The sequence below is a fragment of the Callorhinus ursinus genome, unplaced genomic scaffold (genome assembly GCF_003265705.2).
Source record: "Callorhinus ursinus isolate GAN/ISIS: 27379988/994484 unplaced genomic scaffold, GSC_fseal_2.0 scaffold3, whole genome shotgun sequence".
NCBI lineage: Eukaryota > Metazoa > Chordata > Mammalia > Carnivora > Otariidae > Callorhinus > Callorhinus ursinus.
Genome location: NW_027397065.1, coordinates 8,053,459 through 8,069,128, shown reverse-complemented (window position 1 = coordinate 8,069,128; position 15,670 = coordinate 8,053,459). Strand labels below are relative to the sequence as shown.

The 15,670-nt window shown below is 37.8% G+C and overlaps 1 protein-coding gene across 6 annotated transcripts in view; it reads right to left on the bottom strand.

Moving 5' to 3' along the window:
- Nucleotides 1-15,670, bottom strand: part of POLR3G (RNA polymerase III subunit G) — a 100,685-nt gene that overhangs the window by 15,215 nt on the left and 69,800 nt on the right. For all 6 annotated transcript variants that reach the window (XM_073887953.1, XM_025866770.2, XM_073887948.1 and 3 more), the window contains 2 exons: nucleotides 10,697-10,753; nucleotides 7,831-7,881 (listed from right to left, as the gene is read on the bottom strand). In XM_073887953.1, coding sequence (XP_073744054.1) covers nucleotides 7,831-7,881; nucleotides 10,697-10,753 — 108 coding nt within the window. The remainder of the gene's footprint in view (nucleotides 1-7,830; nucleotides 7,882-10,696; nucleotides 10,754-15,670) is intronic.

Genomic DNA, 15,670 nt, shown 5'->3' with positions numbered 1-15,670 from the left:
CAGAGGGGAATTTCCTAAACTTGATACAAGAATAGCTATAAAAAAACCCCCCATAGCTACATCATACTTAACGGTGAAAAGTTTGACACTAAGATTAGGAACAAGGCAAGAAAGTTCTCTCTTACCACTGCTTTCAACAGATTGGGAAGGAAGAAATAAAACTGTCTTCATTCACAGATGACATGATCATCTATGCAGAAAATCTGAAAGAATGAGCCAAAAATTCTGGAAACTAATAAGCGATTATAAAAGGGTTGCAGGACACAAGGTTAATACACAAAGGTCAATTTTTGGCTGAAAGAATGAGCCAAAAACCCTGGAAGCTAATAAGTGATTATAGAAGGGTTGAGGATACAAGGTTAATACACAAAAGTCAATATATATTTCTTATATGCCAAAAATGTAGAATTTGAAATTAAAAATCTAATACTATTTACATTAGCACCCCAATAATGAAATACTTAGATATGAATCTAACAAAGTATGTATACAGTCTATATGAAGAAAACCACAAAACTGAAGAATGAAGTCAAAGGACTAAATAAATGGAGAGATATTCCATGTTCATGGATAGTAAGACTCAGTATTGTCAAGATGATAGTTTTTCCCAACTTCATCTATGGATTCAATGCAATCTCAATCAAAATCCTAGTAAGTTCTTTTTCAGTATCAACAAACTGTTTCTAATGTTTGTTTGGAGAAGCAAAAGATCCAGAAGAGCCAACACAATATTGAAGGAAAGAACAAAATTGGAGCACTGACAATACTGGACTTTAAAAACATACTCTAAAGCTATAGTAATCAAGACTGTGTGATAAAGGGGAAAGAATAAACACAGGTCAGTGGAACAGAAAAGAGAGCCCAGAAATAGACCCACATAAATATAGAAAAAGAAGCAAAGGCAGTACAATGGAGAAAAGATAGTCTTTTCAACAAATGGTGATGGAACAACTAAACTTCCACATGCATAAAATGAATCTAGGTAGACCTTACACCCTTCACCAAAATTAACTCAAAATGGATCACATTTTGAGTTATGCAAAACATAAAACTAAAAACTATAAAACTCTTAAAAGATAACATATGAGAAAATCTAGATTACCTCGAGTTTGGTGATGACTTCTTAGATTCAACACCAAAGCTATGATCTATGAAAGACATAACGAATAAGTCAGACTCCATTAAAATTTAAAAATTCTGCCTTGCAAAAGATAATGTCAAGAGACCGAGAAAACAAACCACAGACCTGTAGAAAATATTTGCAAAAGATATATCTGATAAAGGACTGTGTGAAATAATGGAAAAAAATATATATTGGTCTCAGTTTCTCGTTCCTGGCACAGAACTCCTAAAACTCTTATAATGTCCTAAGTAATAAGAACACTAGGAGGATGTTTTGTTCTAATATTTAGTCTTTGAAGCTGGTTCCTGACAGAGTTCCTAATCACTTGGAATTTACTGGGTGATAGAAGTGTCTTTTGTTCTAGGGAGGCAACTCTTGGTGGGCTCCTGGATAGCTTCAAGATGGAGGGTGGTCACAAGACAGAACAAACCATGATTAAAAGACTGGAATTTTCAGCTCCATTCCCCAATCCCTGGGAAAGGGGAGAGGGACTGGAGATTGAGTTAATGAGTGATCATACCTATGTGATGAAGTCTCTATAAAAATTCCCAAAGTATGGGGATTTGAGGAGTTTCCAGGTTGGTAAGCACATCCACATACTGGGAAGGTGGTGCACCCCAGGTCCACAGGGACAGAAGTTCCTGTGCTGGGAACCCTTCTAGACTTTGCCCTATCTATCTCTTCATCTGATTGGAACATACACATACACAAAAAAACATTAAAAAGTGGGCCAAATATTACAAAGCTGTCATCATCAAGACAGTATGGTACTGGCACAAAAACAGACACATAGATCAATGGAACAGAATCGAGAGCCCAGAAATGGACCCTCAACTCTATGGTCAACTTATCTTTGACAAAGCAGGAAAGAATGTCCAATGGCAAAAAGACAGTCTCTTCAACAAATGGTGTTGGGAAAATTGGACAGCCACATGCAGAAGAATGAAACTGGACCATTTCCTTACACCACACACAAGAATAGACTCCAAATGGTTGAAAGACCTAAACGTGAGACAGGAGTCCATCCAAATCCTAAAGGAGAACACAGGTAGCAACCTTTTCGACCTTAGCCGCAGCAACTTCTTCCTAGAAACATCGCCAAAGGCAAGGGAAGCCAGGGCAAAAATGAACTATTGGGATTTCATCAAGATAAAAAGCTTTTGCACAGCAAAAGAAACAGTCCACAAAACCAAAAAACAACCGACAGAATGGGAGAAAATATTTGCAAACGACATATCAGATAAAGGGCTAGTATCCAAAATCTATAAAGAACTTATCAAACTCAATACCCAAAGAACAAATAATCCAATCAAGAAATGGGCAGAAGACATGAACAGACATTTCTCCAAAGAAGACATCCAAATGGCCAACAGGCACATGAAAAAGTGCTCAACATCGCTCAGCATCAGGGAAATCCAAATCAAAACCTCAATGAGATACCACCTCACACCCGTCAGAATGGCTAAAATTAACAAGTCAGGTAACAACAGATGTTGGCGGGGATGTGGAGAAAGGGGAACCCTCCTACACTGTTGGTGGGAATGCAAGCTGGTGCAACCACTCTGGAAAACCGTATGGAGGTTCCTCAAACAGTTGAAATTAGAGCTACCGTTCGATCCAGCAATTGCACTACTGGGTATTTACCACAAAGATACAAATGTAGGGACCCAAAGGGGTACGTGTACCCCAATGTTTATAGCAGCAATGTCCACAATAGCCAAACTGTGGAAAGAGCCAAGATGCCCATCGACAGATGAATGGATAAAGAAGATGTGGTATATATACACAATGGAATATTATGCAGCCATCAAAAGGAATGAGATCTTGCCATTTGCAACGACGTGGATGGAACTGGAGGGTGTTATGCTGAGTGAAATAAGTCAATCAGAGAAAGACATGTATCACATGACCTCACTGATATGAGGAATTCTTAATCTCAGGAAACAAACTGAGTGTTACTGGAGTGGTTGGGGGTGGGAGGGATGGGATGGCTGGGTGATAGACATTGGGGAGGGTATGTGCTACGGTGAGCGCTGTGAATTGTGCAAGACTGTTGAATCACAGATCTGTACTTCTGAAACAAATAACGCAACATATTTTAAGAAAAAAGAAAAAGAAGAAGATAACAGGAGAGGAAGAAAAGGGGAGTATGTCAGAGGGGGAGACGAACCATGAGAGATGATGGACTCTGAAAAACAAACTGAGGGTTCTAGAGGGGAGGGGGGAGGGGGATGGGTTAGCCTGGTGATGGGTATTGAGGAGGGCACGTTCTGCATGGAGCACTGGGTGTTATGAACAAACAATGAATCATGGAACACTGCACCAAAAACTAATGATTTAATATATGGTGATTAACATAACAATAAAAAAGTAAAAAAAAAAAAAAAGTGGGCCAAAGACCTTAACAGACATCTTGCCAAACAAGATACACAAATGGCAAGTAAGCATTTACAAAGATGCTTCACATCATATGTCACCACGGAAATGCAAATTAAAACAGTAGTGAGATACTACCACACAACTATTAGAATGGCCAAAATCCAGAACACTGACAATACCAAATGCTAGCCAGGATGTGTAAAAACAGGGACTCTCGGGGTGCCTGGGTGGCTCAGTCGTTAAGTGTCTGCCTTCGGCTCAGGTCATGATCCCAGAGTCCTGGGATCGAGCCCCGCATCGGGCTCCCTGCTCAGTGGGGAGCCTGCTTCTCCCTCTCCCACTCCCCCTGCTTGTGTTCCCTCTCTTGCTGTGTCTCTCTCTGTCAAATAAATAAAATCTTAAAAAAAAAAAACTAAATAAATAAAATAAAAACAGGGACTCTCATTGGTTGTTAGTGAGAATGCAAAATGGTGGAGGAACTTTGGAAGACAGTCTGGTGGTTTCTTACAAAACTAAACATATTCTTACCATATAGTCCAGCAATCATCCTCCTTGGTATTTACTCAAAGGAGCTGAAAACTTAAGTCCACACAACAATGGATGTTTATAGCAACTTTATTCATAACTGCCAAATCTTGGAAGCAATCAAGATGACCTTCAGTAGGTAAACAGATAAATAAACTGTGGCACAACCAGACAATGGAATATTATTTAGCGCTAACAAAAAAATGAACTGTCAAGCCATGAAAAGTCATGGAGGAAACCAAAATGCATATAACTAAGTAAAAGAAGCCAATCTGAAAAGGCTACATACTGTATGCTTCCAACTATATGGCATTTTGGAAAAGGCAAAGCTATGGAGATAGTAAAAAGATCAGTGGTTGCCAGGGGTAAGGAGGAGGAAGGGATGATAAGGCAGAGCACACAGAATTTTTAAAGCCGTAAAAGTACTCTCTATGATAATACAATGGTCATGTTCATTTGCCAAAACCCATAGAATGTATAATAAGAAGAGTGAATCCTAAAGTAAACTATGGACTCTGTGTAATAGTGATATGTCAAGGTAGGATCACTGATTGTAACAAATGTACCACTCTGGTAGGGGATGTTAATAATGGGGGAGACTATGCATGTGTAGTAGCAGAGAGCATATGGGAAATCTGTACTTATCTGCTCAATTTTCCTGTGACTCTAAAACTGCTCTAAAAATGAAGTCTATTAAAAAGCAAAATGCAAAATACCCGTCCCAATAAAAAGAGAGGGGCAATGGGTGGGGGAATTTCTTCTCTTCCCTTTGTTTCTAACCTCATTGTTATTAACCTCTCTAGCTACTTCTTTTTTAATTTAAGTAATTAATTAATTTATTTTGCAGAGATTACAAGCAGGGGGAGTGGCAGAGGGAGAAGGAGAAGCAGGCTCCCCAGTGAGCAGGGAGCCTGATGCAGGGCTGGATAACAGGACCCTGGAATCATGACCTGAGATGAAGACAGATGCCCAACCGACTGAGCCACCCAGGCGCCTCTGGCTACTTCCCTTTTTCTCTCTTTATTCTTTATATCCAAATTCCCCAAACACTCATTTATGCTAGCTGTCCCCTTTTCCGAAATTCTCATTTACTGTTTAACCTATTCCAATCTGAATTCCACCCTTACAAATCCTTTAGAAAGCTCTCGCTGAGGGGTGACTGGGTGGCTCAGTCAGTTAAGCATCCGACTTTTGATTTTGGCTCGTCATGATCTCAGGGATGTGAGATTGAGCCCTACATCAGCTCAGGGTCTGCTTGAGTTTCGCTTTCTCCCTCTCCCCCTGCCCCCCGCCACATGCTCTAAATAAATAAATAAATGAAATCTTTAAAAAAAGAAAAAAGCTCTCACTGAGGTCAATGATGATCAACATGTCAAAAATTAGTTTGTATTTTCCAATCTTTATCTTACTTGACCTCACAGCAACTTTGTTTAACCTCCTTTAACACTGTTGCCCACCTTTTGAAATAGTCTCTACTTCTTTTTTGTTCTTAAAATTTTATTTACTTATTTGACAGAGAGAGAGAGAGAGAGAGAGAGAAAGCACAAGCAGGAGGAGGAGCAGAAGAAGATGGAGAAGCAGACTCTCCACTGAGCAGGGAGCCTGACATGGCCTTGATCCCAAGACCCCAGGATCATGACCTGAGCCCAAGGCAAACACTTAACTGACTAAGCCACCCGGGTGCGTGGAAATAGTCTCTACTTCTTGCATACTCTCACTTCTGTAACTCTACCCCATTGGGTTCTCCTCTCTCCCTCCCCTCTCTCTTTCTTTCCATCTCCTTTCTTTGCTGCTTAAATCTCCTCTACCAGCCTATTAAATTTTGGCATTCCTCCAAGCTTAGGCTTAGGCCTTCATTTTTTCTAATTCTCTAATTTCTCCCTAGACAATCTCATCCTTCCTTCCTCATAGTTTCAATTACAGTGTCTATGCTGATCACTATCTTCTCCATTTTGAGGTCCACCTCCCTGTATGCAACAACATGCTTAACATTTCTACTGGTATATTTCAAAGGAACCTTAAAGACCACCTTTTTAAATTGAACTCATGACTTTCCCCTCACAAACCTGGTCTTTCTCCAATGTTCTTCCCCTGACCACATCTTAGTAAACTCCTACTCATCTTGCAATATTGACTTCCAATTCCATGTCCTCAAAGGAACTCCCCTGACCTCCCAATGAGGTCACTGTGCTTTTGTTTAATGTTTTTACTCCATTTGACTGCAAGCCCCATTAGGGCAAGGATTATTCCCACTTTGCTCACTGTTTTATTCCTTTTAGCACAGTGTCTGGCAATAGCAGATGCTCAACAACTTTTTACTCAGTGGAATTATGAAAGAACACATTGGAAACTTTCACTTTGGTATTTTATGTACAACATAAAGTTCTAATTTAACAGTTCCCAAATTTTACCAGTTCCAAATGTTTTAGTTAAAAACTTAAAATATATGCACAGCAAAGAGTCGACAAAGCCAAAAGACAACCAACAGAATGGGAGAAGATATTTGCAAATGACATATCAGATAAAGGGCTAGTATCCAAAATTTACAAAGAACTTATCAAACTCAACACCAGAAGAACAAATAATCCAATCAAAGAAATGGGCAGAAGTCATGAACAGACATTTTTCCAAAGAAGACATCCAAATGGCCAACAGACACATGAAAAAGTGCTCAGCATCACTCGGCATCAGGGAAATCCAAATCAAAACCTCAGTGAGATATCACCTCACACCAGTCAGAATGGCTAAAATTAACAAGTCAGGAAACGACAGATGTTGGCAGAGATGCGGAGAAAGGGGAACCCTCTTACAATGTTGGTGGGAATGCAAGCTGGTGCAGCCACTCTGGAAAACAGTATGGAGGTTCCTCAAAAAGTTGAAGATAGAGCTACCCTATGACCCAGCCATTGCACTACTGGGTATTTACCCCAAAGATACAAATGTAGTGATCCAAAGGGGCACCTGCACACCTATGTTTATAGCAGCAATGTCCACAGTAGCCAAATTATGGAAAGAGCCCAGATGTCCATTGACAGATGAATGGACACACACACACACACACACACACACACACACACACACACACAATGGAATATTACGCAGCCATCAAAAAATGAACGGTTGCCATTTGCAACAACATGGATGGAACTAGAAGGTATAATGCTAAGCAAAATAAGTCAATCAGAGAAAAGCAATTATCATGTGGTCTCACTGGTATGTGGAATTTAAGAAACAAAACAGAGGATCATAGGGGAAGAGAGGAAAGATAAAACAAGATGAAATCAGAGAGGGAGACAAACCATAAGAGACTCTTAATCTCAGGAAACAAACTGAGGGTTGCTGGAGGGAAGGAGGTTGGGGGATGGGGTAACTGGATGACAGACATTAAGGAGGGCACATTATGTAATGAGCACTGGGTATTATGTAAGATTGATGAATCACTGACCTGTACCTCTGAAACCAATAATATATGTTAATTAATTGAAAAAAATTAAAATATAGATAGTATAACCATTAAAAAAGTTTCAGATGTGCTAAATTTCAAATTTAAAAAAAATGTCTACATACTTAAGAAGTCTTTCTTGGCACATCAAAATTCCATAATTAAAGAAAAGAAAAACAACTAAGCAAACAAAAACAAAACAAAGATCAACAACAAAACGTTTTAACAAAATAACCAAATGCCAAACACATCTTAAGAAAAAGCATTCAGAACACTGAGTCTAACTTCAGATTGATAATTTCATAATTAGAATTTGATCAATAACCTTTTTTAACCTGGATTATTACATTAGTCAATGTACCTTTTTTGCACTTTTTCCTTGGCATCATTTCTCTTGGAAGTCTTCTCCAATCTGTGTGTACAAAAGAGAAAAAAAATACAAAAACTGAAATTTCCTCTAGGGATTAGTGGCACTCAACATGACTATTTAAAGAACATGACAGGGGGCGCCTGGGTGGCTCAGTCAGTGAAGCATCTGACTTCAGTCATGATGTCAGGGTTCTGGGATAGAACCCTGAGTTGGGCTCCCTGCTCAGTGGGCAGTCTGCTTGTCCCTCTCCCTCTGCTCCTCCCCTTACTCATATTCTCTCTCTCTCTCAAATAAATAAATAAAATCTTTAAAAAAAAAAATAAAGGACATGAGAGGGGCACCTGGGTGGCGCAGTAGGTTAAACATCCAACTCTTGGTTTCAGCTTATGTCATGATCTGAGGGTCATGAGATTGAGCCCCAGATCAGGGCTTAAGATTCTCTCTTCCTCTCCCTCTATCCACACCCTCTCAAATAAAAAAAGTAAATCTTTAAAAAAAATAAATAAAGGACATCACAATTGCTTCTGTAATGAAAATAATTTCTTAATATCTAACTGTACAGAAATATAACTGTAGTATGTTTTCTCCTACAAAAAAGAGAAAGTTCATTAAAAAAACTTTGGGAGTGTCTGGCTGGCTCAGTCAGTAGAGCATGTGATGCTGATCTCGGGGTTGTGAGTTCGAGCCCCACATTGAATGCAGAGATTATTAAAAAAAATAAACTTAAAAAAAACCTTTGAAGTAGTGCTATAAAATTTCTACAACATTCTTTCAACAGCTACACAGTATTTATCTAATCAATTTTAAATACAGAAATTTTCATCACAAGAAAAATAATGTAAGAAAATTTTTATGAAGTTATTCATGATATAGTTTGATAAAAAAGTTTCTAAAATAATATGTATAGAATCCCATTAAAAATAAACCTAATATGGGCACCTGGGTGGCTCAGTTGGTTAAGCGACTGCCTTCAGCTCAGGTCATGATCCTGGAGTCCCTGGATCGAGGCCCACATCCAGCTCCCTGCTCGGCAGGGAGTCTGCTTCTCCCTCTGACCCTCTTCCCTCTTGTGCTCTCTATCTCTCATTCTCTCTCTCTTGAATAAATAAATAAAATCTTTAAAAAAAAAAAATAAACCTAATATATAAATATCTTTATATATTTAATATTTGTACAGAGAAACCTCTAGGTTGGGAACAAAATATTATAATAATTATTTGTGGGTTTTAGGATTAAGTTTTCTATAGTTGATATTTTTCAAAAGTTAAAATATGTGACCACAATCCCAACACATGCAAAATTAAATAAACAATTCTAATAATTATCCAAAAACTTTATAATTAAAAACATAAATAGCTAAGGAAAAGTAAATTCTCTTTGATAAATAATTTTTCCTGGGGGCATGTGGGTGGCTCAGTCACTTGAGTCTCAGACTCTTGGTTTTGGCTCAGGTCATGATCCCAGAGTTGTGAGATAGAGCCCTGTGGGGAGTCTGCTTGAGATTCTCTCTCTCCTTCTCCCCCGGCCCCACCCCCTGCACTCTCTCTCAAATAAGTAAGTAAATCTTTTAAAAAAATATTTGCCTTAGTTGAACAATTCCTCTAATTTGCCACTTTCTTTTAATTTTCTTAAAGAATTATTTATTTATTTTAGAGAGAGAGAGTACATGAGCGGAAGGGATTCCTCGCTGAAGTGTGGAGCCCTGCGCAGGGCTCGATCCCACCCCTGAGATCATGACCTCAGTCAAAACCAAGAGTCGGATGCTCAACTGACTGAGCCACCCAGGGATCCCACTTTCTTTTCTTTTTAAGCACAGAATTAATCAGAAAAATGAAGCAACATGAGAATGGATTAAAAAATACTGCGCTAATAAAAACTCAGTATATTTTGTAGAAAGCATTTGTATCTCAAGCTATTTTACCTGAACTAATAAATTTGGCTTTGACTATATTTCTGCTTTTACAAGTGATTCATAGATGATCATGAAAAAGTATGTAAAGAGAATCATTCAGGAGATAAATATTTATGATGTGGCAGATATGAAAGATCTGAGATAGGAGATAGGAGAGTGTTGAAAGAGAATCCAACTTTATCAATGATCCACACTGAAAAGGCCACTATAACCCATTGAAGCAATAATGCTATAAATGCCATTTATGCTCTTACATAAAGGCAGTTTCCATGAAACACCAAGGACAGAGAAGTCAAAGGGAAGTGAGTTAAAATGAGAACACCTAGGTTCTAGTAGTACTGTCCAAGTCACCCTGATAAATCACTCCATTTCTATGGCAACATTTCTTTATCTGCAAAATGAAAGAGCTGGATGAAATCTCTCTAGCCTCTTCCATCTTGCCTCTGTCTAAGGAAAATTTGTGAATGTTGAAAAAAACTCTCTTAGATATGTTTCTATTGAAAAGGCATCTTAACAAATAAAAGTAGTCTATGTCTGCTTGAAAGAAAGGAAGATCCATGATTTTGGTATCCTTTAACTAGACTTGTATTCTCCTCAAAAGCTGTAAAATCACTCACAAACATGGAAGTATTATTGGTACTGTAGATTAAAATTGTGATTGTGGCAAATGGAAATGAAAACCCAAATGGGCTTGGCAAGTCCTATTTTATAAAAAAGTATTTTAAGAACTTCAAAAATACTTTAACTCTTCCTTGTTACAGTATAAAAGTCTTTTTATCCTAGTTTTCAAAGGATATACATTACTAATTAATTATAGGAAAGGAGCCAGACTATTTTCCTACAGTGAAAATTCCTATGGTGAAAATAGAAAATTTTCCCTAAAAAAATATGGGGTAGGGAGATAAACTTTAAAAATTATTTTAATATTTTCAGTTTTATAATTACCTGGTATCCACTCCTCTTTGTACACCTTCATGTATCTTTTACTATATCTTTCAATATCTAGAAAAAAAAGAAGTTATCATTAGAGAAGTCAACAATAAGCCTGAACATAAGCCATTCCTTAAGCCATAACTGAAAACAGCAGATAACATCTTTTATTTCGGGGCGCCTGGGTGGCTCAGTTGGTTAAGTGTCTGCCTTCGGCTCAGGTCATGATCCCAGGGTCCTGGGATCGAGCGCCACGTCAGGCTCCTTGCTCAGTGGGAGTCTGCTTCTCCCTCTTCCACTCCCCCTGATTGTGTTCTCTCTGTCAAATAAAGAAATAACATCTTTAAAAACAAAACAAAACAACCCCCCCAAACATCTTTTATTTCACACATAGGGAATTTCCTATATTTGTACATAATGTGTTCCTGAACACCTATTGAAAAGTTCAATAAATATTACAGTTTAAGGAAGTTGCAAGAAGCAACTGGGTATGAATGGCTGGGGGTGAGCAGAGACCTAAACCCTAATCATGGTTTTTAGAATCAGACAACCTGACTCATCTCTGAGAATATTCACTAAAGCCCAAAGCCAGGTCAGGAAGCCACTTACATATATGGGCAAGAAAGCCTTTTTCTGACTGGGAGCCTCCAGCTCCCATACTTTAAATCTTACATAACTGGGTTGTATTAACTACCTAAGTGGAGATGGAGAGCTGTATGCTCACCTCCAGTGCTTGTTACACACATTAATACACAGGCTTCTCAGTGAGCTACTCTTCACAACCCATCGAGCAGGAGAATGGGGAAAAGGGAGGAGTAGCTAGGTTTGGACTTGATGGGGTATGAATGAGCAAGCTGCAAGTCTTCCACACCAACTACTGACAACTCTCCAGGGACCTTCTGTGCTTGCCCAAAATGGGAGTGGCTCTTACTTCTCCTTTGCCCACTTTGCCACAAGAAACTCCCTTAATAAGGGCCCAAACCCTTTCCCAGCAACTTAAGTTAGCAAGGAACACCATCATGCCATAGCGTGAAACCATGGTTCCACAACATGTGGTTTAGGAGTATAGCCATGAAATAGGGAAGTTAATACAAAAGATGCAAACATAAAAAACAAGACCCAAATATGTACTGATTTCTCTTCCATGTTAAGAACATGATTCCAAATAATACTAAGACCATAGTGTTAAACAAAAATAACTAAAATAAAGAGTAGATCAGCGAGACCAAGAAATCAAGCTTTTCTAGGTATTTTACTGTTTTGATTTCAATCTTGCTCTCAAGCTTTTCATCTGTAAAGAGAAGTCAACACAGATGACAGATTTGCATTTAAAAATTTTCTCCACAACGGATCGCATATTTTGGAAAAATTTAACCTTGAGTACTAAACTTTAGAAGAATAAGCAATATTGAAAACTACTGAGATTCAGTTAAAAAGAAACAAAGGATTTGAATAGACATTTCTCCAAAGAAGATATGCATGAAAAAAAGCACATAAGCTGTTCAACATCATAGTTATTCTGGAAACTCAAATCAAAACCACAACGAGACACCACTTGATACCCAATAGGATGGCTGTAACCAAAAAGGCAAGGGTGTGGAGAAACTATAACCAACAAGTTTTGGGAAGGGTATGGAGAAACTAGAGCCCTCATATATTTTTGGTAATGTAAAATGGTGCAAGCACTTTGGAAAACAGTTTGGCAGTTCCTCAAAATGTTAAATATAGAGTTACCATATGATCCTAGATAAATACCCAATAGAAATACCATATGTCCACTCAAAAACATGTACATAAATGTTCAAAGCAGCATTACTCATGATAGCTCCAAAGTGGAATTGACCCAAATGTCCATCAACTGGTGAATGGATAAACAAAATGTGGCATATACAAATGTGGCATATACAAACACCAGAATATTATTCAGCCAGTTGTACCATCAGTGAACCCTGAAAACATTATGCTAAGTTAAAGGAGCCAGTCATAAAAGGACACATTTTATGATTCCTTTTTTTACAAGATTTCATTTTTAAGTAATCTCTACACCCAACATTGGGCTTGAACTTACAACCCCGAGATCTGAGCCAGCCAAGCATCCCTATGATTCTACTTACGTGAAATGTCCAGAAGAGACAAATCACTACAGACAAAGCAGATCAGTGGTTGCCATGGCTAAAGACAGGGGAGACTGAGGGGTGATACTAATAGGTATAGGGTTTCTTTTCAGGTTGACGTTAAGGTTCCAAACATCAGAGAGTAGTGTTCGTTGCACACTCTGTAACTACATCAAAAGCCACTGAATTGTATACTCTAAGAAGTATATTTTAGGGGCACCTGGGTGGCTCAGTTGGTTAAGTGACTGCCTTCGGCTCAGGTCATGATCCTGGAGTCCCGGGATTGAGTCCCGCATCAGGCTCCTCTGACTCTCCCCCCTCTCATGCTCTCTCTCTCTATCTCATTCTCTCTCTCTCTCTCAAAAAAAAAAAGTATATTTTATATATGTGAATTTTATCTCAATAAAGCTATTATTTAAAAAGAAAGTTATTAGAAATTATAATAAGAACTTAAGTATATTAAACTCAAATTTATGTTCCATTATTTCCTGGTTTTGAATGTCTGTTTACCCAAAATGGGCAATGCCTTTTGAATGCAGTTAACTGTGCATCAACTGTGCATTCTAGGAATGCATGTACAGTTGTCATGCACAAACTCTGAATATATACATTTCATATATCCTGATTCCAGATTTCAAATATACCTTTATTAATAAATTCTAACTTGTTACTTCTGGTTCTTCTCACACTTGCACCATCAAAATGACTCTAGATTAGAAATACATTGCTAATAGGTTCCAGCTTATCATTATTTCCAATTCTTCATCTTATACTCGCATTGTCAAAATGTAATACTTTAAAAAGCTCTGATGTGACGCCTCGCTGGCTCAGTCAGTTAAGCATCTGCTTTTGGCTCAGGTCCATGATCCCAGAGTCCTGGGCCCAGCACCGGGCTCCCTGCTCAACGAAGAGCCTGCTTCTCCCTCTCCCTCTGCCACTCTCCCTGCTTGTGCACGCATGCTCTCTCTCTCAGACAAATAAATAAATAAAATCTTTAAAAAAAAAAAAAAAACTTTGATGGCTCACATTTGTGTTGAAGTGAGGATGGCCCAGCCATCTTCTTTGGTCTATAATTGTAAAACATTTTCATTATTAAATTTATAATTACCAATTAACATGATCAATCCAACAAAGTGTTTCGTTTCTACATAACCAATTTCCTTTTGATCATCTTTGTTCTTGCCTTTAGCATTTGTCCAGTTACAAACTACATCAAATAACTTTTGGTACATAAACACCATTAAAAAAAATATATGGTCACATGTCATTTCAACAAACAGGATGTTCCCAGTTCTTATCACAAAATATTATGAGACGAGGTGCTTTTCAAGGACTAATTGTATGAGAGTACTGTATTTCCTTTTTATTCTTAGAGATATATTGTTTACCCATTGACTCTTGAGTTTGAGAAAATTCATCTAGAATACTCTCATCTGAAGACTCAGAGATTTCACTTATACAATCAATTTCACAATCATTGTTAGTGCCCAAAGAGCTGCTGCATCTGCATTCATCTTCTGATCTGTCTAGTGTAACACCTTCCTCTGTCAGTTTTCTTCTCTTTGCCATTATGGGCTGAAAATGAACAATTCTGGATTCTCAATTGTACTCTATGAAAACAAAACCAAAACCAAAACAAAACAACTATAAAGACAAGAGTCTCTCTAGACTTCTCTTATAGCTTCCTAAAAATTAAGGTAATACTTTGGGCAACACAAAAGAAACACTAAAGGATAATGTAATAGTGATTTATTTCAATACTGCACCATCCTTCAAGGCAACTTCATCATTCTTCCTTTTTTTTTTTTTAATTATTTCAGTCTTTTATTTTCCAGAATGGGGGGGATAATTCACAAGTAATGATAAAATAGTATCTATGCTGATCAAATAGCAAGATGTTTAAAGATGAAGGAAAAATAAGATCACTAAGATTCCAGAATGTTTTAGATTTATAAAAGGATACAACAGGCCGATATGGTAATGCTAAGATAAAATGAGTTTTCTTTCTTTATTTTTTCATTTAAAAAAGAAATTCTTTAAAGGATTTTATTTATTTATTGAACAGGGGGAGGGGTAGAAAGAAAGGGAGAGAGAGAATCTCAAGCAGACTCCAGGTTGAGTACAGAGCCCAATGTGGGGCTGGATCTCACGACCCTGAGATCATGAGCCTAAATCAAGAGTCAGATGCTTAACTGATTGAGCCACCCAGGTGCCCCCTTTCTATTTTTAAAATAAATTCTCTTTGTTCTTTGGAAGATCTCTGTTAAAAAAGAAAAGTTATGAATATCAATCATTGCTCAAAAAGAATCTCAAAAATCAAAATCGGGTCTCATGGACTCTGATGGTACATTGACAGTTAATAAAAACCAAACTCCATTTATTCAATAACAAATCTTGTGGCCATACTGCAGGTAAATGTATAATTCCTATTAAGCTTTTGAAATTCTAAAAATGGCTTACAGACCCATCACAACTATCACGCCTGTTTCTACCTCATTGGACCCTAGTGGTTCAGGAAACTGAGCTGGGAACCATTGGATCAGACAATCCAGTGCTCTCTATGGAGAGACCCTTGCAGCTATAATCCATTAAAGTAATAATATTCATTGGTGTTTTTCTTTTATTACAGAGATAACAAATTTTATATAAAGAAATACCAATCATTTCTATAATTCTATCCAAGAACATTATAAACAAATTGTGAAGATATCACAACAAGAAATATTCTCATTCTATGCCCTCAGTTCTTTGTGATCTCAATACCCTGAGCCACTAGCCACTTAATTATCAGGAAGCCTTGACACCTCTTACCCTTATTTATTTACATGAGTCCCTAAGTCTCTCTTTTCTAAAGCATATAGGTGGTGAGGGATAG